This window comes from Lynx canadensis, chromosome D1 (assembly GCF_007474595.2).
Source record: "Lynx canadensis isolate LIC74 chromosome D1, mLynCan4.pri.v2, whole genome shotgun sequence".
In the NCBI taxonomy this organism is placed as follows: domain Eukaryota; kingdom Metazoa; phylum Chordata; class Mammalia; order Carnivora; family Felidae; genus Lynx; species Lynx canadensis.
The window spans coordinates 2121557-2143995 of NC_044312.2; the positions used below are offsets into that span (position 1 = coordinate 2121557).

Here is a 22439-nt window from a genome sequence, read left to right on the forward strand (position 1 = left end):
CCCTCCCCGGCTCCCCATCTCAATAAACGGCGTCTCCGTCTGCCCAGTTCGTTACGCCAGAAGCCCCAGAACATTCCGGGACATCCTCCCACTCCACGCTCGGTCCATACCCACTGTGGCCAATTAAGCATTCAAAATGTGCTCCTCTTCGAGCCACAATCTTGTCGTCATTTCCGATGCCCCCAGCTTAAATCCTGATGTCTCAGTCTCCTTCCCCTTTCCCGCTGGCCGACGGGTACTCAAATTTCGGTTCCTGCTCCCGTGTCTTAAGAAGACCAATTCTTAAAGGATCTCTTCCTGCCCCTGCTCTACACTCTACCTTTTGACATCATCTCACGTCAGGCTTCTGCTGTTCACGAACACAGCGGGTTGTTTATGTGTTTGTGTGGCACCCACCAGCCCTCTCTCGTTTGATCAGAGCATTGGACGCGGCCGCTTAGTCGTTCTCCGAATCTGGTCCGTCTGGCACCGCCCTCAGCGACGTGTTTTCCGAATTCTGGAGCACTCACTTGTGAGCTTTGTGAACTGCTGTTGTCTCGTCTCCTCTGCGGTCACGGGCGTCCTTCAGCTTCTGCCCTTTATCATCCTTCTTACGGGGTCACCCTCGCTGCCCGAAGGACGGTACCCGGTCAGCGTCACCAGCCCTGGCTCTTCAGACGGGTGTGATTTCTTCTCTCGAAATGAGCCTGCCCCTCCCTGCCTCCCTAAGAGTTCTGAGTGAGGAGAGTCCTCCCAAGCACGCAGCCCACACGACTTCTTCCTCTGGGACGCGCCCGGAGCCTGCACCGCTCTCCCACCGCGTCGCCAAGACCCTGAATCCTCTCGAGAACTTTGCTCACAGCACTCCTAGAGATTTGCCCTTGACGGTCCGTGCACCCACAGGGGATCCACCCCTTCCCGTCTCTGCGGCCTGAGCCCGAGGAGAAGCTTCCTAATTCGCATTCCCACCCCATCCTTCCCGCACGGGGCCATCTGCCAAAGTGCAGAATCTGCCAAAGTGCGGAAAGGCTCTCTGTCGCCCTTCTGGTTTTGTAAACGAGGACGCACAGGTCCAGAAAGGGAGGGCCTTCTGAGGTTCTCTCCCCTCCATTATGACACCCGCAGGCCCGTATGCTTACAGCCCCAGGCTTCCTCTCCTCCACATAAAGGACACAACTCCCTGCCAGCCATCCACACAAGAGGATTCCTCTGTGACCAGAGGATTTTCTACCTTTTCAAACTCCCCTCCGGTTGTGCCTCTAGACATTCCTTCCTGCCACTTCACTTGTGAATCCCACCTACATTATCTGTCTCTACTTCTACCTTCCGTTGTGGGCCCTGGGTTGGGACCCCAAAGCACACCTGATACGTAGCGTGTTTTAACACGTTTTGTTGAATGAATGCACGAAGCACATAGTCAGTTTTCCCCATACTGATGGCGGCCAGGTATCCGTTCATAGAAGGCGATAAATACTCTGAAGTTCGTACCAAAAGGGGCCATAATGGCAAACGTTTCCTTGATGTGTTCGACGCTCACGGAGCAGTGATTTCTTAACATGTGGCCATTTAAGCCTGTGAAGTGCTCCCTCGGGAAACCACCCGCTCTCCTGGTCTCCCCGAACGGCCCCTGCCTCCTGCACCTTCCCAACGCACACACGGACCCTGATTCTGACCCTAAGACTGGTGTGTAGAGACCAGTGAGAACGAGAAGGAACGTGGAAGTCACAGGGAGAGAGGAAAGGCTAGAAAACACTGGAAGAGAAGGAATTTGTAGTATGGCCTCCACCAAAGACTAGAAAATGTGACCCAGGACACGTTCTCAAAACAGAATCGGTATTACATGAACTATGTAAAATACAAATTGAATCCAAGAGTAATTTTAACATTTGGTTCCTGGCCACTAAACCTGGCAGCCGGTATCCAACAGTTTAAAATAATGAGAAAGTCAAATGGTTTTATTAGAAAATGAAGATTTCTTGGCCCATAACTTGCTGCCCTAGGAACACGAAGCGTTGGTTCCGGACTCAGCGCCACTCTCTTCTGATGTGGTCTGCTAAAGAATTGTTACAGATCGCTATAGAAATGAAATTTATTTTGAAAAAGATACAAGTTAACTTGCAAATTCAGGACTGTAACACGAAGAACAAGCCTGAAGTCTTAAATTAAGTGCGTGGCCATTATGTTCAGGAGATACTCCCCGTGTTTTATGGTAAGTTTTGCAGACCTCTGTAGGCTTCAACTCGATTTTTGTAAACAACAAAATTTAAGTGGGTGTCAGTAAAAACCAGTGAGTTACAAATGTTCTCTCTTCTAGCATATTTGATCAAAGCTGTCAATAAACAACATTGTATTTCCTGCAATTTCAGGCATGAATACTAATCTATGAATTATAATTTAATATGCTATCAGAGGACCCTGGGAGGCTATGAACAATTTGGACATCTGTTAAGTTATTCTCGGAGTAAAACTGGACACATGTACATTTCAGGAAATAAAATAAGATTATTAATGTATTTGCATTAAGATACTATTTACACACACACACACACACACACACACACACACACACACAGCTACCATGATTTTTATATAAAAATCCAAGTTATCTGAGTTAACAACTATGCACAGCAGTATTTGATTCCTTCCTGCCCCTTCCCCACACTTTGACTCACACATTACTGGTACTTCCGATGGTAAAATTGATCCTTTTTAATGTTTGTTTTTTGTTTTTGAAAGAGAGAGAGAGAACGCAGGTGGGACGGGGCAGAGAGAGGGGGAGACACAGAATCCGAACCACGCTCCAGGTTCTGAGCCATCAGCACAGAGCCCAACGCGGGGCTTGAACCCACGAGGCCAAAGATAGGCTGCCAGCAACAGCACCAGATCCTGCAGTGAGAAGAGCTCCCCTTCTACTCGCCTCTGCCCCCTCGCCCGCCCCTGCTCAGAAACCAGTGTCTGCACGCCTGTAGCCCCTGGCCTGGTCTTCTGGAGCGGGTAGGCCTGACCCTGCTGTGGGAAAAGGTTCCCAGGCGTCTGGGTGGTACCGACGTCGGGCCCCTAAGGAAGAGACGGGCCGTGCGTTTGCAGGGATGGAGGTCAGACGAGACCGTGTTTTATTAAAAGGCCAGCGGGGAAAACAGTCCAAGAAGTAAACAGCAAAACAGCTAAGCCTCCGGTCCCGCCCTGCTGCCCAGCTCGGGGACAGGGACCCGGTGAGAACCTGCCAGCAAGGCCAGGCCTTGCCCTGTTCCTGCCTTCTGAGCCCCGGCCCTCGGAAATCACCCAGCCTGGTCACCCCAAACAGCCGCAGGCGTTCCTGAAAGTCAATGTGTAACACTGCGCATTGGGGAGCTGCAATTGGGGAGGAAATGATGAAGGAGTTTTGTTCAAAAGCAATATATATTTTTCATGGAGATAAGAGGCATATTACATTTGCTACAGAAAAATGCTACGAGACGAAAAAGCTGCGTGCTGCCGATATGACAAAAAGCATAAAAAATTCTACTTACGAAAGCGTTCTGCCCTATGAGGACACACGGAATGAAAGGCATTATTCCAGGTGAGTGAACCACGCAGAAACGCGGATTTATTAGGGTTTGTTTTGAAATGTAATTTGTACGGCGAGCTTTTTATTCCTTTGATGGCAATGAAACATTTATGTGCTCCGTGTTGGAAACGCAAGAGATAACAGATAACCGAGGGAGACGTTTTAATAAAACACTCAGGAAAGAGGAAAGAAACGTGAGTGAGTACGACTGCTTGCATTTCAGCTAATAAATAAAAAGTGCAGACGGGGCTTTAACTGGAAACCGACCCGGTTGGTGCAGCCTGGAAGGTTTATTAAAAATTGGGTAGAACACTGATTTTTCCTACTTACAGCTACGATGGGAGCTGCCCAAGATGACGCCGCGTGCACCCACTTTGAGTTGGGGTGCACAGGCCAACGTCTTCACGGGGCTCACTACGAGTGCGCCTGCCTCGGCCATTTGTGGTCGGGTCTGGGATTCTGGACAAGTGACCAATACGGCGATCTTCCCACTGCCCCGTCGCGGTACAAACACTGGAGGTTTCTAGGGACGTTTTCAAGGTGCACCTGCCATGAGCCTTCCCTCTCAAAGGGCTGAGAAAAGACGGAGTTCCCACTAAGGAGAGGTGAGAACCTGGTCCAGGCTCAGAAGTCCAAGTATGTTTACCGACCCCAGCGCTAACCCAGCCTGTCACACAGCCCTCACTCAAACGGTGTTAGCACACAGGGCCCCAGACTCACAGAAGAAATCAGCTCTTGGTTCAAGGCAGAAACGGAGCCCTCTCGGAACAGCCCCACGGCTCTCTGGGGTCCAGTGCGTTCTCCCAAGAGTCTTGCTTTGGAGAAGGAGGAGTCACTCACTACTCTGTGGATTCAGTCTCCTTGAAAACAGACACTGAGGAGCCGGGGAGGGAAAATGACTCGAAACCCCAGGAAGGAAACCCTGGTGGAGCAAGGCCACCTTCGTGGGCCTGTGATTTGCAGGTGGCTTCTCACAACACAGCTCCACAGATGTGGCAAGAACCACGCCCCCCAGATCCGACTTCGCTTAGTCCGGAAGCCGGAATTCAGACCGGGGAGTGAGGATGTGATCGGGAATTCACGTCAACAAAACTGGGTTGTTCTGATACGTGAAAGCTTTCAGGTTGTAAATAATTCGTGACGTTTGCCAGATATAAAACGCCATCGTAAACCCATGTTTGTGTATCAGAGAGACAGGAACAGAAAAGCAAGATACATAAAACGAATTGGCCTAACCCGGAGAGTTTGGATCCATTATTAAACAGGGAGCCAATTAAATATTCCATCCAACCTCCAGTTATGTTAGTAATTCTGTGTTCACCGTTTTTGCTTTCAACTACCCAAATCTTCCGACGAACACCATTCTGAAAGGCCCCCACGGACTCCCCAGGCCATTCTCCAAAGGCGTCATTTCTGTGGACGGGCTTTCAGAAAGAAAGCGTTCAAAGTTCTGCGACAGTTGATAAATTGTCTCTGGAAGGATTATAATCATAAACCTTCTGAGAGATTTTTTTGCGACAGGTGTTAAATGAATTTGCGTGCCTCAGCAGGGTGCATAAAAAGACTTAACGACTTAATTTCTAAGGCATCTATATTATTACCGCATGCTTCTGCAGACAGGTAATTGCTGCCTACATAGGTAAGCGTGTAGTGCGTCCCTCGGGAAAAATGGTCAGGTCTCTGCCTTTTTCCCAGAAACCGGATTTTTCCTTCTTCTTCTTCTCCTTCTTTTTCTTCTTCTTTTTTTTTTTTTTTTTATAATTAGGATGTATCTATAAGAAAAGCCCATTTATTGGTTTTTTAGTATACACAGCGCTTTCTTTAAAAGAACAAGATCCAAAACTGTTTTGTGATTCAAATTTAGAAGTAAACAAAGTAATCTTCTGAATCTTCCAAGGACGCATTTCACGTATTTAATTTGTCCCTCAATGTGTCAAAAGATTTTAAGGGTCTATAGACCTGCAGCATACGTAAGCTCTGGGGTACACGGAAGAAACCAGCTGATGTATTTACACGTAGACACGGACAGCGTACACACGTATGTATGCACGTGCACGCTCTCTGACACTATCATTACCCACCATCCTGTGTTCTGGGGGACAGAAGCTGATGAGGGGCCTTTCCACCTGCTGTGGCTGAGCGAGCCAGGCGGTGGTTCAGCACCCACCGGCGCTCACGGCTCTACGGGCCGGTCCTAAGTGCGGCTGCTGGTGGAACAGGGCCTCTCACAACCCCCCGCCCCCCGACACGAAAGGTTCCCTCACGCGCGAGGGGATTTGGCACACGTTCTCCTATCGCGGCGGTCTTGAGCTGCAGACGCAGTCGCAGCGCTCGTGGTGATCCAGCTGGATGTCGACGAGAGCCATGTGCTTGGCTCTGGCCCTCCTCCTGAAATGGCCAGGCTCGAACTGTAACACCTAGGACGAGAAGCGCGTGTCCCGTTAGCAAGCCCTTGGGTTCACGGTCACCAGATCCCCTTCTTCTCTTCGTGACAACCGGTTCCCAACCCCTGGAGAAACCAAGGAACACGACAGGCTGCCTGTCCTGATGCACTCGTGTAAATATTGTTACAGTCATCGGCTCCCTGATGTGGAGGGGTCTGGGGTCACAGGGTAATGCCTGCTGTGTTAGTTACCAACCTGCAGCACCGTGGGGAGCTCACGTGTCCCGACAGGGGCCTCTCGGTAGCTTTCTAAGGGCCCGATTTGGGCCAAGTGCTGCTCCAAATACTGTCACAAGTATCCCTCAGAACAGGCGTATGTGACAGATAAATCCAACACTCAGCATTTATTACTTCTTGCAGACAGAACAGGGCATATGCTCTTGTGGCTGAAAGTGTGGTGGATGCAGAATGTTTTTCCCTGAGGAAGGGGATCAGTGGCCATAATTAAGCGGAAATATGTTTACGTTCTGACGTATCTGTTGATATATAATGCCTTTTACGATTTAAAACAGATCAGACTTCATCATATTCTTTTTTTTTTATTTTTAATGTTTATTTATTATCGAGAGACAGAGAGAGACAGAGCATGAGCATGGGAGGGGCAGAGAGAGGAGGAGACACAGATTTCGAAGCAGGCTCCAGGCTCCGAGCTGTGAGCACAGAGCCCAACGTGGGGCTCGAACTCACGAACCGCGAGATCGTGACCTGAGCCGAAGTCGGGCATTAACCCACTGAGCCACCCAGGCGCCCCTCACCATATTCTTTCTACACTAATACCTGCGAATCAATACAGCATTTCTTCGTGAAGTGCATCCTCGATTTCTTACATTAATAAGTTGATTGCAGTGACATGAACGGAGCTGGAGACTATTAAGCTAAGTGGAATAAGTGAGAGAAAGACAAACACCGTACGATTTCGCCTGTGTGGGACTGAAGAAACAAAACGAGTGAGCAAAGAGGGGAAAAAAGAGAGACAAACCAAGAACAGACTCTTAACGACAGAGAACACACGGGTGGTGCCCGGAGGGGAGGTGGGGGGATGGGTACGATGGTACGCCTGTCGCGATGAGCACCGGGGATGCAAGGAAGTATGGAACCATCGTATTGTACTCCTGAAACTCAAAGTACTCTGTACGTTAACTGGAGTCTCAATACACGCTTAGAAAAGTAAGGTGAAACCGAACTTCAGCGAAGTTTAAAGAGAAGCTGTCTTCTCTCCTGCTGCGGCCTTCGGGAAGGCGGGCCTTCACCATCGCAGGCAGAATCCCCCGGGGAGTCCTACTGTCGCTTTCACATACACTGTCTGGTCGGTTCGATTGCTTCTCTCGCTTATGCCCTCAGGTTCCCGCTAGCCATGACTTCTGCCTTCCTTCTACTGTCCCTTCCCGGAGGTATCCTGTCCCCACCCTGGAGGACTGAGATGCTCCAGGAGGCCGTGCGCCCCACTCAGGGTCTTCTGGGCACCGAGAGCCAGGTCCAAGGACAGGGTCCTGTCCTCCAGCGTCCTCGCCCCCGGGGGCCACTGCCTCTTCAGCGTGCCTGTGATTTCCTTCTGCGTCTCCAAGGGGTGTGGGGCTCCACGTGTGCACTGAGTGGGGACGCAATATGCTTTGCCTGGTTTACTGCCATCCCGGGTGAAGGTCAGACGTGGCAAAATCCTGCCTCAGTGTTTGCACGACTATTCCTGGCACCCCTGCAAGTCTTTACTATGGATTCTCTCCCCAGAAGTTTTCTTGGATGACCAGCTTCACGTCATAAACCAAAACCATCTACTAGGAAACGGGGGTCCAGACTGCTCAGCCCTTGGCCCCCCTTATTCAGCTATGCCACCCACGGGGGCTCCAGCGAGGACAAGAATGGATGCTCTCCTTTGCTCAGTGTTCAGTCAAGCCGCAGAGCCTGGACCCTGAAGTGGGGCAGAGAGTCCCACGTGCAGGGGACCCCCAGGAGGACTCGTCCCCGAGGCACAGAGACTCACAAGTTCTTGCCGTCGGTGAAGCTGGTCCAAAGGGCAGTTCCGACGACCACGTATATCGTATCCTTTTCCTCCTGCAATTCTAGGACACGTACGGCAGGGATCACACGCTCTCCCACGATTTGTTACACGTTCTACTCGCTGGATCATAAGTGCGTGGAGAACAGAGAAGCAGAAGGCATTACTAATGTCAGTGAGGATGTTCTAGATGCTGCACGCTGTTGTAAGTGACTTTGCAAATGACAAATTATTTGCACTTCACTCCAGCCCTCTTAGGTACTCTCCTAGGTCTCCATCCATGAGGGAAGGGAGACACGAAGTTGCCCCCGGTTACACAGCCGACATTCACTGGTGCCAGGACGTGACTCCCCCTGGACCAGCTGACGCTCCCACCCGTGCGTGTTTGGTCAGAGGGCCTCGGAAAGAGTCAGAGGTTTGCGTCCTCCAGCTTCGCCGAGAATTTCTCCACTGCGAGCCGGTCACTATCACCCAAGACCACACGGAAAGCACACCCCGGGGCTTGCAGGGCAGGGGAGTGACTTCTGAGACGATGCGCAGGGGACAAATATGTCTGCTCAGGCCACTCCGACCGGCGCCTGTGACTCACTGCTCTGTCGCGCTGAGTTCTCGTTGATGGCAGACAGCAGTGCGTGCCCTCGGCTGACGGCAGAGACCGGGCACTTTCCAACGGCTCTCTTGCTTGTTCGGGGACTTTCCCGGTGTTTTATATTAAGCAGCGTGGGCACAGGGGCCACGTGCTTTGCTGATAAGCCGGGAAGAGTGAATTGGCAGATGCCTTCCCAGACAAGGCAGGAAAAGCCGCGTCTGAACAGAAGCGGAGGCTGGCCCGCTTCGCCGGCCGATGGCAGCGCTGAGGCTCAAAGCGTTAACGGTCTTGGGTCCAGGCACACGGCGCTCAGAGGGAGAAGAAAGCAGAGAGAACCTGATGGAACTGGGGAGGCGAAGAGGGAGACGGAAAGCCTTTATCTGGGAAGGAAGCCCGGCTGCCCGGGGGCGGTCTGGTCACTTTTCAAGGCAAGAGCCACCGCACGAATTATAGCCGCCCGAGGCTGCTCGCGAACGGGCCTGTTCCCCGAGCTGTGGGACACCCAGAAACACAAATCCAGCCAGGAGGACCCAGCCACTTCTTGTCACCTGCGGGTGAGAACGGAAATCCTGACCCCTCTGTGTCACCTGGAAAACCACACGAAGCCGGGAGGACTTGACTTTTGCTAACCGGAGAACATTCTGCCGGAGCCGGCTGGTGGCTTTCGTAACACGACACAAAGTCAGAGAGGCTCCGCTTGCAAATTACCATATCACAAAAGATATTTCACTACAGTTACGCGCCTCGTAGCCGAGAAACCACTGAGTGAATCATTGCCGTGAAGCTATTAACACTAATAAAACACTGGGCAGGAAAACTATGTGCTGAGTTGGGTCCTTCTTTATTGGGAAGATAAAAAGAGGTTGTTAAGGCCTTGTAACACTTCTCAAATTAATGGCTGACAAAGGAATATAAGGGCATATTCCAGGACAAATGTGGTGTATAAACCACAATCATTAAGAGTTAAAAAAAATTTTTTTTAATGTTGATTTAATTTTGAGAGAGAGAGTGCGAGTGGGGGAGGGGCAGAGAGGGAGGGAGACACGGAATCCGAAGCAGGCTCCAGGCTCCGAGCTCGAACTCTGAACCCTGAGATCATGACCAGAGCCGAAGTTGGACACTTAACTGACTGAGCCACCCAGGTGCCCCCAGAGAGTTTATCTTAAAAAAAAAAAGCTTCCTATTTTTGCTTCCAGTTTGACTTCTTCCCTGCTCATAAGACTTTATGAAAGATGTGCAGAGGGTTAAGATTTTTAAGGGCTGGTAGTCAAGTTTTGTGATGAAACCTCAGTGATTACAAGCAAAAGTATGTGGAGGAGGGAAAATGTACTATTTTCTGCCCGGGTAACTGCTGAACTTGTGGACAATGGTCCCAGCAGAAGCAGAGCGTTGTGGTGGGAGGACTGGTACCGGGTCAGAAGACACGGTCCTCGGTAAGAAAGACACGGGTGACGGCGTTTAACAGTGTGTCCCTGGCAGAGTAAGTCTGAAGGTGATGTGACAGCGAGGGTCTGTAAAGCTCTCCTCAATACTGAAAATGCAGTCTTGCTACTGGAGACACGGAGTTTTGTGGGAGCGCCCTGGGGTTCCTCTGGGAGCACTTGGCCGCAGTCCCACCTCTAAAGAACAAAGAAGTCACTGTGTCGGCACCACACGGGCTGGAAGACCGCGTGCGCAGCCTGCGTGCTGTGGATGATGGAACAGGGCCTCACCAGGCAGCGCATTTCTGAGTAGGGCATCAGCACCGAGGGTCGCGTCACCAACGGGTCTGGTCTACCTGAAGGGCGGCACGCCCCAAGGCAGGAGGGCCGGACCTGGAGTGCGATCCAGAAGGGAAGGAATGTGCACGTTCCGTAGCTCTCAGCGGACGAGCGAGGAGTCAGTGGGCCACACGGAGGCCGGACAACCCCACCCAACTCTGCTTTGCACTCTACGCCTTCAGATGCTCTCCTGGATTGGCATCCCCGGGAGGGGAGCATCCCCGCACGAGGTCCGAGAGGTGGACGGGCCGTCCTAGCCACATTAACCGCCCCAGATCGTATCTCTGAGTCTCTCGCATGTGCCCGGTGCTCCCCCCACCGATTTGTTAGAGTCCTCACGTGTTTCAGGCAGACAGGACTCTGGCGGGAGGACGGTGCCACGGCTAACAGAGACCGGGGAATCTCGGGTCGGGGAACCCCAAACTGCAGGTGATCGTGGGGACGAAGGGAGGAAACCCGAGGCCCCACGGGGCTTCAAGTGCCTGGCCCTGGGGTGCCTCCCATGTGGCGAAGCAGGAACCGGAGGCCGTATCTTCCTTCCAGCCTCAACGGTGTCCCTGGAAAGCACAGGGAAAGTCTGCAGAATGCGCTCACGGCTCACCCAAAGACACAGGAACGGAAGGAAGCGGGGAGGCTCTGTACCAGCTCAGAAATGCTATTTCCAGAAACAGAAGAGAAATGTTCTGGACTGTTGCTAGGTTGGCTATCCTCACAACCCCAAACCTCACTGCTTTTGCCGCAGAGGAGAAAGTCTTTGGAAACCAGTCTTTTCTCGGTCTCCTCGCCCTCAACTTGCAATTTTAGCTGAATCCGTTTCTACGGCAGATGCTTAAAACACGTCAAAACTCAAAGTACTATTCTTTTCTCCCAAGTCTGAGGCTCGACCTTTTAAAACCTCTAATCAATCTTTTGGTTCATATATAAATATCTGCATTTTCTGACTCTTAAACTGTAACAGAAAGCAATTTTTAATATAAAATTTTACAGTGAAATAAGAGTAATGCTCTCAAGTCTTGCCCCCCACCCCCGCCCGGCTGCCATTTTGTCCAGAGACAGGAACGACTGTGCCAGAAACAGAGGCTGGTCGAGGCTGTGCTCTGTAGTGTGGTAGCTACTGCCTGTGTGGAGCTATCTACGTTTGAATTAGTTAAACTAAAATAAAATGACAAGTCCAGTCCCCCATTTGTGTGGCATACACATCAAGTGCCCCATAAGCGCACACTGCCACTGACCACCGCCCTGCACGGCGCAGGCTGGAAACGTGTCCATCCCTGCAGAAAATTCTACCACATCATACAGGTGGTTGTGGGGGCCTCGTGACAAAATCGTGAGAAGCAGCACAGAGAAAACTGACTTTGCTCTTTCTCTCTCTGCTACGTCATGAGTTTTTGGCTGTTGCCTGAATGGACACAGATAGGGGACCAGATGATGAAAACCGTCATCTAATTTAAAAGGTCGCTGGGGCACCTGGGTGGCTCAGTTGGTTAAGCATCCGACTTCGGCTCAGGTCATGATCTCATGGTTCGTGGGTTCGAGCCCCACGTCAGGCTCTGTGCTGACAGCTTGCAGCCTGGAGCCTGGAGCCTGCTTCTGATTCTGTCTCTCTCTCTCTCTCTCTCTCTCTCTGCCCTGCTCACACTCTCCATCTCTCTCAAAAATAAACATTAAACAGTTTTTTAAAAGGCACTGTATTTCTAGAGAAGATCCTATCCCTTCATGCACATTATCAAGGCAGATGAGAACTGAAGTAACATCATCTCACTGTCTACACAATATGTTTTCTGGAACCTTCCCTTTTGAAAAAATTACCACCTCAAAGTTATCTTTTGTATCCTATACATTCCAAGAGGCATAAAGGACCCACTATTAGCCAAAAAGGAAAAACACCTTAACAGGATACTTACAAGTACTTTTGAGAACAGAAAGTCATGAAGAAGGTAACACTGCATCGCACAGAGAAGAATACTCCGGAGAAACAGCATGACCCGTGGAAAGAGCAATTATATCAGCTCCATTAGGGGCTTCATAATTTTTCAGATTTTATTCCCTAAACGCCGAGTGCTGAAACATCTGTGCAGAGTCGCACAGTTCTGCTTATGTGATGGGTTCCAGTTGCCCCCGTAAGGCAGTTCGTGCCCCACAGAAACTCCTTTCACATCTCATCGGTTACCAGCAGAAGCTAGGGACCCTGGCGTCTCTTTTTTCTGGGGTAAGAACACAGTCACAGAAGAGAACAAGAACAAGGATTTTCCCCTAATGAGCCCCGCTCAAGCAACCCCCGTGTCTGGAAAGGGAGCCAGCCTCTCCTCTCTTCCACGGTGCAGCCCACAGAGTGGTCACGGGGACACATCTCAAGGGTGTTTTAGGAGCCCGGGGCAATACGCCAGGCGCCTTGGTTCTGGCTGTGCAGTGGCCGAGTGAGTGATTGATGCTGTTTGGTCCCTTGGTCCGGCGCTTGGCAGAGCGATTTTGTCTAGAGCTCTGCAGACTCCTGGATGTAAAAACACTAGGAGACGAGGTGTCAGAGATGCTGACATCTTAGACCCACTCACGTGATGGGCAGAGAACCAAGGGCTTCCCTTTCTCAATGTTAACTGTGCACAGAAATGTACAGGTAATGGCTCCCGGGGACAGAGACAAGAAGAGAAGGCGAGAAGGACCCTTCAGAGTTCTACAGTGTGAACTGTCTGGGAGGTGAGGGGTTTGGGGGCGGGGGGGCCATATGTTTAACTCTGCCATTTCTGCCATAAACCACCTAAACAATGAAGCTGTACCTTCTGTCTGAGCAGAGTCCAGAAGGAAATAAAGCACTCTACAGATAGATCAAGGGCCTGGACGCGAGTCTTCTTCCGCGGCATGATGTCTGCATAGACATCGTGTCACCTGCTAGATTATTTTAACTCTGTTCTGATGACTGCATTCTGCATGGACCCTCAGGGTGTGCCTAAACATTACAGAGTTCTGAGATGCAAAGGACAACGTCCAATCTGGACTTCACCGGGTCATACAAAAATAAAACACAATGAACACGGACCGTAGCGTTCTCTGGCCATGAGGACATTATTTTCCCCCGTGAAAACTGCAGGGTGGAGTAAGAAATTCTTACGCCTAAGGAAATAGCTCTGTGTGGGTCTAAAATAATGTGTTTCCCTCCTGAGGTAAGCACGGTCATTGTGACAGCTGACTTCCTGCACTTCCCAAGTCGAAAATACCACGGATGACGCAGCCATTTTCATTTAGCTCAGAGGCTGCCTCCTTCGACCTGCTCTTATTGTTGTGTGGGCAGGAGAAAAAAGAAACAGCTTCACAAAGCTGGACGTTTTATTTAGGGACCACCCTCGACTCCTTTGTTTGGGTGGGTACCGGGGAAAAGTAGCTCAAACAATAATGTCTAAGAATAATGTCTGCTCCGTTGTTTCCGTTCTCAGATTCCTGCGTGATGTTTGGCATCTTCCAAGTGCGTTTCCTTCGTGCTGCGAACCACCCTGTAAGTGGTTATCTGATAGATTTCCTTGTCGCGTGTCACATATGTGAACGCTTGAGTCTCTACGCTTGGTGATGTGGGCCCCCACGACTGGGAGGAAACCGGGCACCGCCACGGTCAGGACCGCCAACTCCCTCCAAGCCTGCTCTTACTCTGATGCTCAGTAATGAGCCGTATGTTTAAAAGGAAAAAGCAGTGTCACGAGTGACAGGAACACAGACTCGGCTGTCCTTAAAGGTTTGCTCCCTCTTTTACCCTCATATTTACTTTTCGTTCATTGTTGCCTCCTTTCAGAGCTGACGCCCCAGGGAGCACCCAGCAGGAGTCAGGAAAAACTGGTATTTTTAGCAGAAAGGTATTATCATACTTAGAGAATTGAGAAGCCTCTAACTATATATGTTTTCTGCCAATTTACATTTTGTTGTCCTCACTCTGCCTAATCTTTTAAATTGTTTTCTTAAAGTCTATTTATTTTTGAGAGAGACAGAGACAGAATGCGAGTGGGTTACGGGCAGAGAGAGAGGGAGACACAGAATCCGAAGCAGGCTCCAGGCTCCGAGCTGTCAGCACAGAGCCCGACACGGGGCTCAAACTCACCAGCCGTGAGATCATGACCTGAGCTGAAGTCGGATGCTCAACCGACTGAGCCACCCAGGAGCCCCTACTCTGCCTAATTTTTTTAAAGTTTATTTATTTACTTTGAGACCGAGAGACTGGGGCAGGGGCAGAGAGAGGGGCAGAGAGAGAATCCCAAGCATCGAACTCATGAACTGTGGGATCATGACCTGAGCTGAAATCAAGAGTTGGACACTTAACTGACTGAGCCACCCAGGTGCACCTATCTCTGCTTAATTTTTTAATGACTTGATTGACTTCAAGTTTGGCCCTTAGAACTTTTTTTTCAATATATGAAATTGATTGTCAAATTGGTTTCCATACAACACCCAGTGCTCATCCCAACAGGTGCCCTCCTCAATACCCATCACCCACCCTCCCCTCCCTCCCACCCCCCATCAACCCTCAGTTTGTTCTCAGTTTTTAAGAGTCCCTTATGCTTTGGCTCTCTCCCACTCTAACCTCTTTTTTCTAACCTCCCCCATGGGTTCCTGTTAAGTTTCTCAGGATCCACATGAGAGTGAAAACATATGGTATCTGTCTTTCTCTGTATGGCTTATTTCACTTAGCATCACGCTCTCCAGTTCCATCCACGTTGCTACAAAGGGCCAGATTTCGTTCTTTCTCATTGCCACGTAGTACTCCATTGTGTATATAAACCACAATTCCTTAGAATTTTCTTAAAGCGGCCTGGATTTTTCAGTTATGGCCTTTAGGAATACCACCATATCACTACAAGGAGGCTAGTTAAGCTGTGCCTCACGGCATCATACATTTGATTACATAATCTACCAAGGGGACTGTCGCCCACAGGTGGTATTATGTGATTAGGAAGAAGAGTCCCTTCTTCAGGAATGACTTAGCCCCGCCCCAAGGCACGTGGCTTGGCCAGGTTAGCACACGTCTAATTTCAGCTCCCCGTCGTCCCTCCGGCTGGGTGCCCTTGTGCAGTGAACAACCCCAACAACTGTGTGCACCCTGGAGCCTGCATCACATTTGCAGCTGCAAACGGCTTCCGTGTGGTAGTGCTGCAGGACTGCAACCAAGACGGTTGACGGCGACTCACCTCATGATACTTCTTCACAGTTTTCCCTGAATTGCAGGAGCAGGACTTCCAGCTGACGGTCCCACAGCCACAGTTACCGCCACAGCGCTGCACGAGGAGGCAGCGTGGAAAGAAAACCACGTTGGTCAGCTTCAGCTCCTCTCGTAAGTTGACGGAGTAATTCCTGGGGGTGCAGCTGTAGCGCTTGACCTCGTCATTGAGCCTGTCCAGGTCAACTGTAAGAGACACAGGCACCATGTGAGGCGGCAGACCGCCCTCAGCAAGCACCCTCTCGGCAGGCATTTCCGGGCAAGGGGCCGGAAGGTTCTGCCAGGACAGGACAGCCTCACTCCAGGGATCAAATCTGCCCTCGGGATCTCAGTTATCAGCCCACACACTGAAGGGGGAAAATCTAATTTCTCTTTTGATCCGATCTGCCGTGCAATGATAGTAATAACAATAAATAGAATGATCAACGACAACGAAGAAGAAAACAAAAAGATTCCGGAAACTTTGGCTCAATCTTTACCTTGGTTCAAGTTTCTTGGCATCTTAAAAAAAACTTTTGTTTTAACGTGTGTTTATTCTTGAGAGAGAGAGAGAGACAGAGTGCGAGTTGGGGAGGGGCAGAGAGAGAGGGAGACACAGAATCCGAAGCAGGCTCCAGGCTCTGAACTGTCAGCACAGAGCCCGACGTGGGGCTCGAACTCACAAGCTGTGAGATCATGACCTGAGCCGAAGCCGGCCGCTTCACCGACTGAGCCACCCAGGTGCCCCATCACTGCATCTTTTTTTTAATGTAAAAAAATTTTTTTCTGAGGAAATAAAATGAAATGTTCAGCCATCTAAGATAACTGCCTTTACCTTAAAAACAAAATAGATCCCCTCCTGATTGTAAAGAAACCACTATGTACATATGACCTGAATTCTATCGGAGACGCATTAGGACAACCGCTGTAGTATATTTAGCTGGTAATGAAATCTTACAAGGAAGTATAACACAGGAAAAGGTTTTGGCTTCATTTTAACTCCAAGATCAACGAAAACATCAAAGAAAATGGAGTCTTCGGGCCGCACCGGATGCATATTTCGCACCGGATCCTGGACGGCAGTACAGCACAGTGGTTAAGGGCCGGGCTCTGCACAAACCGCGCTGACCGTGCGTCCTGGTAGCTGGAAAGTGACCTACGTGCTGGCAGCCTCGGCTGCCGCAGCACAACCTTGCCTATTTCACAGCAATAGTCCAAGGACTGAATCTAGGGTCCCCGGCACTCGCTTGTCCTTATTCATCCTGACTCGCTTCCCGTTTCCCTCCATCCTTCCCTTCAAAGTCAAAGGCTCAAACGTCAAGGTTAAAAAAAAAAGGCTCAAGCCTTTCTCTTCTATCTCTCTTTTGGTCGTGGCTCTGGGTAAATGATTGCTAAGGGGGTGTGGTTATTGGGACCTCCATGAATTAAGAGCATCGCCCTAAATTCTCACAGTTTAGTCACGAACGTTTACTTGAATTAAAGTTCCATCACTGGGTCACGTGAGTTACAGTGAACGTCCTCAAAAATCCACGTGAGCTTCCAGGTGCTCGGCGTCCAAACCGCGGGCTGGCGGCCACGGCCGCGGCTGGCTTGGCCCAAGAACGCAGGGAGGAGGAAGTCCTCCGACCACACTGGCCCCCACACCACGTCACCGTGCTCCTGTCACCGGCTGGGGGCGCGTGGGAGGAGTCCCACGGAGTCTGGACTCCAGCCCCCCCCGGGGTCTTATTCTTAAACCCCAAGGGCCTGAGGAGCAGTTCACGTGCTCTCTTGTCCGGAGCATGCATCTGTGGAAACCAAAGGAGCTCACGGTGGACGGAGGGTCCCCCAAATGGCGCGAGGTCAGCTGAAATCCGGCCACGTGGCCGGGGGACCCCTCGAAGAAGGAGTTAAAGGGCACTGAGGTGCCCCAAGAGGCTTTCCACCTGGGCAAGTAGGTGCTGAGTCTCAAGGCCAGGGATCCCTCCCCCAACTGCGGTGCGCTGAGCCCGCGGCACGGGGGGTGGCGGGCAGGGGGGTGGTGGTGAAGACATGCTGAATAATTTCCGTGCATAATTCATGGCTGTTTCTTCCCTCCTCTGTGAAGACATGTCGTAAGTTTAGCCACAATCAATCCGGATTTAAATCGAATGAACTCCGTCTTGGGAAAGGAACCATTTTATTGCTGCTGAAGCCCTGGGAATAAGTGCAAGCCAAGCAGGAAGGGTTACATAAATGCATTAGTTAGTGCGGCCATCATCCATGACAAGTGTCACCTTCGCATCAATAGTGACGCCGGCCTGGGCATCGCCGTGCGGTGGCCGGGGCTGACGCGGAGGGCTGCACCTGCAGCCCGCGATGGTGGGGTCTGTGTGGTCCGCCCCGGAGGAGTGAAGAGGGCCTAGTGGCGAGAGGGGGTGGAGGGTGCGGGGGCCGAGAGGGATAGGAAGTCAGCATGGGCACCGAGCCGTTGAGGGTCTGCAGCTCGGCCCCCCGCGGGTCCCCTCACACTTGAGGCCGCATTCGTGGTTCCCACGCTTTCCCAGTGAGCGGTGAGCGCGAAACTAGCACCTGAAGCTCTTCTCCCCGTCGCTCGGGTTTCTAGCACATCAAGCAGGGAGGGGGCATGACAGGTGCCGAAGGAGGAAGCCGGGGCCCGCCTGTGCCGCACTGGGGAGGCGTGGTGAGCAGCTTCAGGCCTCTGCAGAATAATAACCCGGGCAATGGCACAGCAGACGCTTCCTAGCAGGATTCGGCCAAACCCCAAGGCGCCCTCCACAACTCAGGGTGACGGACACGTCTGCCTCCCTCGTCTGGAAGCAAGACTCTTCGTGTCCTTGGATGACCGTTTCCCCGACGGCACTGGCAGAGTCCCCCCGCCCCGGCCACGAAGGGGCTCACAGCGCACTCAGGTTTATGCATCATCGGTTCGCCGACGGGACTAGAACCCGCGGCCCTGGGCGGCTGCCGTGGACTCCGGCCGCCCTGCTTCCGGGGGCGTGGAGGCCACCTCGGCCCTCGATTTAGAGCCAGCCATAACGGTTCCTCTGGCCGGATGCCAGTAGCTGCAAGGCGTGACTGCAGCCGTCCTGCGGGGCGAGGGAGCTTCTCGTCAAGGGCTGGTCAGGCTGTGCAGCTGGTAGGCAGGCAGGAGGGCGAGGGGCCAGGAAGGCTGGCGGGGGGCGGGGGGCTTCCGAGGAGGGGGCTCTGGCGTGGAGCCTCAGGGAGGCAGGGCCCGGGGACAGGCCGCCCCTGCCATTCCCGCGTCAGTCTCCACAGAGGAGCACCGAGGGCGGCCAGGATGCTTCCGGGTTCATTCAAGGGCCCCGTTAATTTCAGCCCTTTCCGCTCACGTCACCTGCTGTGCATCACGTCATAATCCCGCTTTTGCCGTCCTTGGGAGTTTGGGCCCGGTCTTTTCATGGGTCTTCGACATCAGTTCGGTTTTCCAGGCTGTGTGCACAACCTGCTGGAGAGGCTGACACGTGGACACAGAGCTGCACACGCGAATCCAGCGTGGGGCACCGCACCTACGGTGGGAGCCCCGTCTTCCTGCAACCCTGGCCTCACAGCCCAGGCCGGGCGCGGCGGTTCCGTGCGCGGGGATGGGTCCTGGGGCTGAGCACCCGGAGGGGAGGCGGAGGGCGGAGGCCCGGTGTCCGCTCTGCACTCTGCTGAGGCTCAGGTGCGGGAGGACGGAGAGCCAGGCTGGCCTGTCGGATCCCGGCCACTGCAGCCCGAGAACCAGGCAGTGTGACCATCTCTTCACACGCACGCCTGCCGCACTCGCCATGCGTGCTATGAATGACACACCCCTCCCGGTCTCACTTCCACCGTGGAGGAAACTGAGCCTCTGTCAGGTCCACAGCCACACTCGCAGTCAGCGCGCGAGCTGGACCCTGAATCCAGGCTTTTCCGAGCCTGTGGGCGCTGGGAGCCGCAGCCCGAAGATCTGAAGGGACAGGCAGAGGGTACCTCCCCCAGCCGTGCTGGAGCCTCCCACTGGGGGACTGCGTGCCGACCCAGTGACCGGGCTTCCCAGGCGCGTGGTCGATCCCGACCTGTCATTTTCAAGACGTTGCCAATGACAGACACCCGAGCGTGTGCTCCGTGCCCACACACCCATTTATCAGATTCTGCTAGAAAAGTAGACCGTCCTTTAGCAAACGGCAGAGAGCCTCTGTCTTCTTCGGTATTTCTTTTAAATTTTTTTTAACGTTTATTATTTTTGAGACAGAGACAGAGCATGAACGGGGGAGGGGCAGAGAGAGAGGGAGACACAGAATCCGAAACAGGCTCCAGGCTCTGAGCTGTCAGCACAGAGCCCGACGCGGGGCTCGAACTCACGGACCGCGAGATCATGACCTGAGCCGAAGTCGGAGGCTCAACCGACTGAGCCACCCAGGCGCCCCTCTTCTTCGGTATTTGAACAGCATACTGAGTATCATCTCCTTCCCTGAAGTGAGGGAACCTATGTCTGTTCACAATCTTCGTCCCCACTCCTTCTTGACCTCCTTCTTGCCCCCACCTATAAGCAGTCTCAGCCATGAAAACCAATCGGAAGCCACGCAAAGAGCTGAATGGATTGATAATTATTTGCCTTCAGAGGGAACCAATGCTGGGATTGCAGAGATTCTTTCTATAGGACAGACAAAGCCAAGACGGGCATATCTTGTTTTACTGTGTCTCGCTTGATTATGCTTCGCAGATACTGCGATTTTCCACAAATTGGAGGTCTGTGGCAACCCTGAGTCGGGCAAGTCTACTGGTGCCATTGTAAACATTTGTTTGTTTGTTTTTGAGAGACAGAGGGAGAGTGGGGGCAGAGAGAGAGGGAGAGAGAGAATCCCAAGCAGGCTCCACACTGTCGGAACAGAGCCCAACGTGGGGCTCAATCCCATGAACCGTGACAACACGACCTGAGCCAAAATCAAGAGTCAGACGCTCAACCGACTGAACGACTCCGGTGCCCCTAACTGGCCCCATTTTTCCAGGAGCATTTGCTCACTTTATGTCTCTCTGTCACATTCTGATAATTCTTAACGGTACTTCAAACGTTTTTCACTATTATTATATTTGTTTTGGTGATCTGTCATAAGTGGTTATGAGTCATAGAAAGCACAGATGATGGTTAGTATTTTCTAGCAAGAAAGCGTGTTTTAACGAAGCTATGAACACTGCCTTGCGGACACGATCTCGTGGGACATCTGACAGACTGCAGCACAGCACATAAACCAAGCTCTCACACGCACTGGGAAACCCAAGCATTCGTGTGACTTGCCCTATCGCGGTCTTTGCTTTGTGGCTGTGGACCAACCCGTCCGGAGCCGAACCTGCGGGATCTCTGCCCTAGGCCTGTATCGTGCCTCCCAGGCTGGGCAGGCGCGGCAGGGTGGTGATCCGCTTAGGATAAAGTGGAGTTAAGATAAAGCTGGGTTTCCCAGGACAGGTAGTTTCGGCAGGGGACTGCGCTCTAGGAAGAAGGCTCTTCTCCCTCAGTCCACGGGGGCACAGAGCAAACGGAGGCCGGGTGGGGGTCCCCGGTGCTTCGCAGGAAGAGCCGGCAAGGGAACAACGAGGCCGAAACATCCACCACGAGCCAGAGCGACCGATGTGGAAAAGGCACGAGTGCCTGTCCCACACTTACTCCGGCTCTCCACTGCTAAATGGAGCTTGCCGACCAACGTGAATCGAGTCACCTGCCCCGGCGGGCGGGGGGGTGGGGGGCGGTCACCAGGCTGGGAGGACGATGGGTCAGGGCTTCCACAAAGATGGGCCAAAAGGAGAAAAGCAGGGGCACCAGGAGGAAAAGAACTAAAAGGGTCGCCGTCCCTGTGCTGATACCTCCCTCAACTGCCTCACTTGTGCCCACACAGACGCACACGACACCATGGGACAGTACGGTTTCTATTAATGCTCTCTGGCAAACCGAGCAGGAAATCCAGATGCTTACAAGTCACGTGGGTCATACACAGTGGCTACAGTCTAAAAAAAAGAAGAAGAAGAAGTAGAAGAAGCTTTGCAAAGGAAACGTGCACCAAGCAAAACGGGGCCAGGGTAAACTGTCTGGGTAAACAGTATCCTAGAAAAGTTGACTCCCTGCTGATTAGACTTCTAAGGAGTGTAGTGATTTCACAGATACTTCAATCTGATGATATCCGGCTCCGATGCAGGAGGCTGTCCAGATTCCTCACGAGGGCCTCAGGGAAGGGAGCGAAAGGGTGCGCAGAAACATCCTGCTTCTGCACAGTGTTGTTTGAGTGATCACAGTAGGGGTTGCCTCCTGAGGGCCCACTGGCTTGGACAGTCTGCTCTCACGAATCCTCCACAACTCTGCAAGGCGGTTATAATTAGAGCCATTCTGCAGGGACTTGGGGGTCCACAAGTGACCTCCCCGAGGCCCCTGTTCTTAGGACACGAGTGAGAATTTTATCGCAAGTGTCCCTGACTCCCACTAAAGCATCCTCTCCTTTGTTCTATTTCTATCAAATTTGTGGGAGACAATTTTAACAATCACGAAGACAGCTTTCACTTGGTGCAAACTATGTGGTTCAGGAAGTTGAATGAAGCCATCCCTCTTTTGAGGTTAGAAATTAGAAAAATAAATCCGTTTTGATTTAACGTCCCCAGTATCTCTGTTTAATGTCATCTCAAGACTGATTTATCTGGTTCATTGCCAGGGTCAGCCAAAAGCCTTTTGCAAGTTCCTACCCAGACATCAGATAGGCAGACAGAGAAATTTCCAAGCAATCAACGTGTGATGACTTCAGCTCGTTCTAAGCTATGTTCATGTCTTAATATATTACGAAATTATTTCCCTCATCTTAAGTCATGTTTGAAAGAGCAAAACCTGTATTGTCCTAGTCGCTACACAAGAACATGATATAGAGGCAGCAATAAGTAACTAATTTAAAAATAAAAAGTATTCTGATGTACGATCTAGAAGAATTCAGAACCAATTCAAACAGTTTGATAG

At 51.7% G+C, this 22439-nt stretch overlaps 1 protein-coding gene and 1 long non-coding RNA gene across 5 annotated transcripts in view; one reads left to right on the top strand and one right to left on the bottom strand.

Moving 5' to 3' along the window:
- Nucleotides 1-3423: 3423 nt before the first annotated feature.
- LOC115524842 lies at nt 3424-9371 on the top strand. Its single transcript, XR_003972232.1, has 2 exons — nt 3424-3538; nt 8212-9371. It is a non-coding gene; the product is annotated as an uncharacterized LOC115524842 (long non-coding RNA).
- Nucleotides 3533-22439, bottom strand: part of PDGFD (platelet derived growth factor D) — a 225560-nt gene continuing 206653 nt past the window's right edge. For 2 of the 4 annotated variants that reach the window (XM_030331540.1, XM_030331538.1), the window contains exons 6-7: nt 15477-15691; nt 3533-5943 (exon numbers count right to left, since the gene is read on the bottom strand). In XM_030331540.1, the coding sequence (XP_030187400.1) occupies nt 5818-5943; nt 15477-15691 (341 nt within the window). In that variant the 3' untranslated portion in view covers nt 3533-5817. Of the gene's footprint in view, nt 5944-8790; nt 9100-15476; nt 15692-22439 lie in introns of those variants that run through there. The other 2 variants (XM_030331539.1, XM_030331537.1) reach the window with 1 other exon arrangement.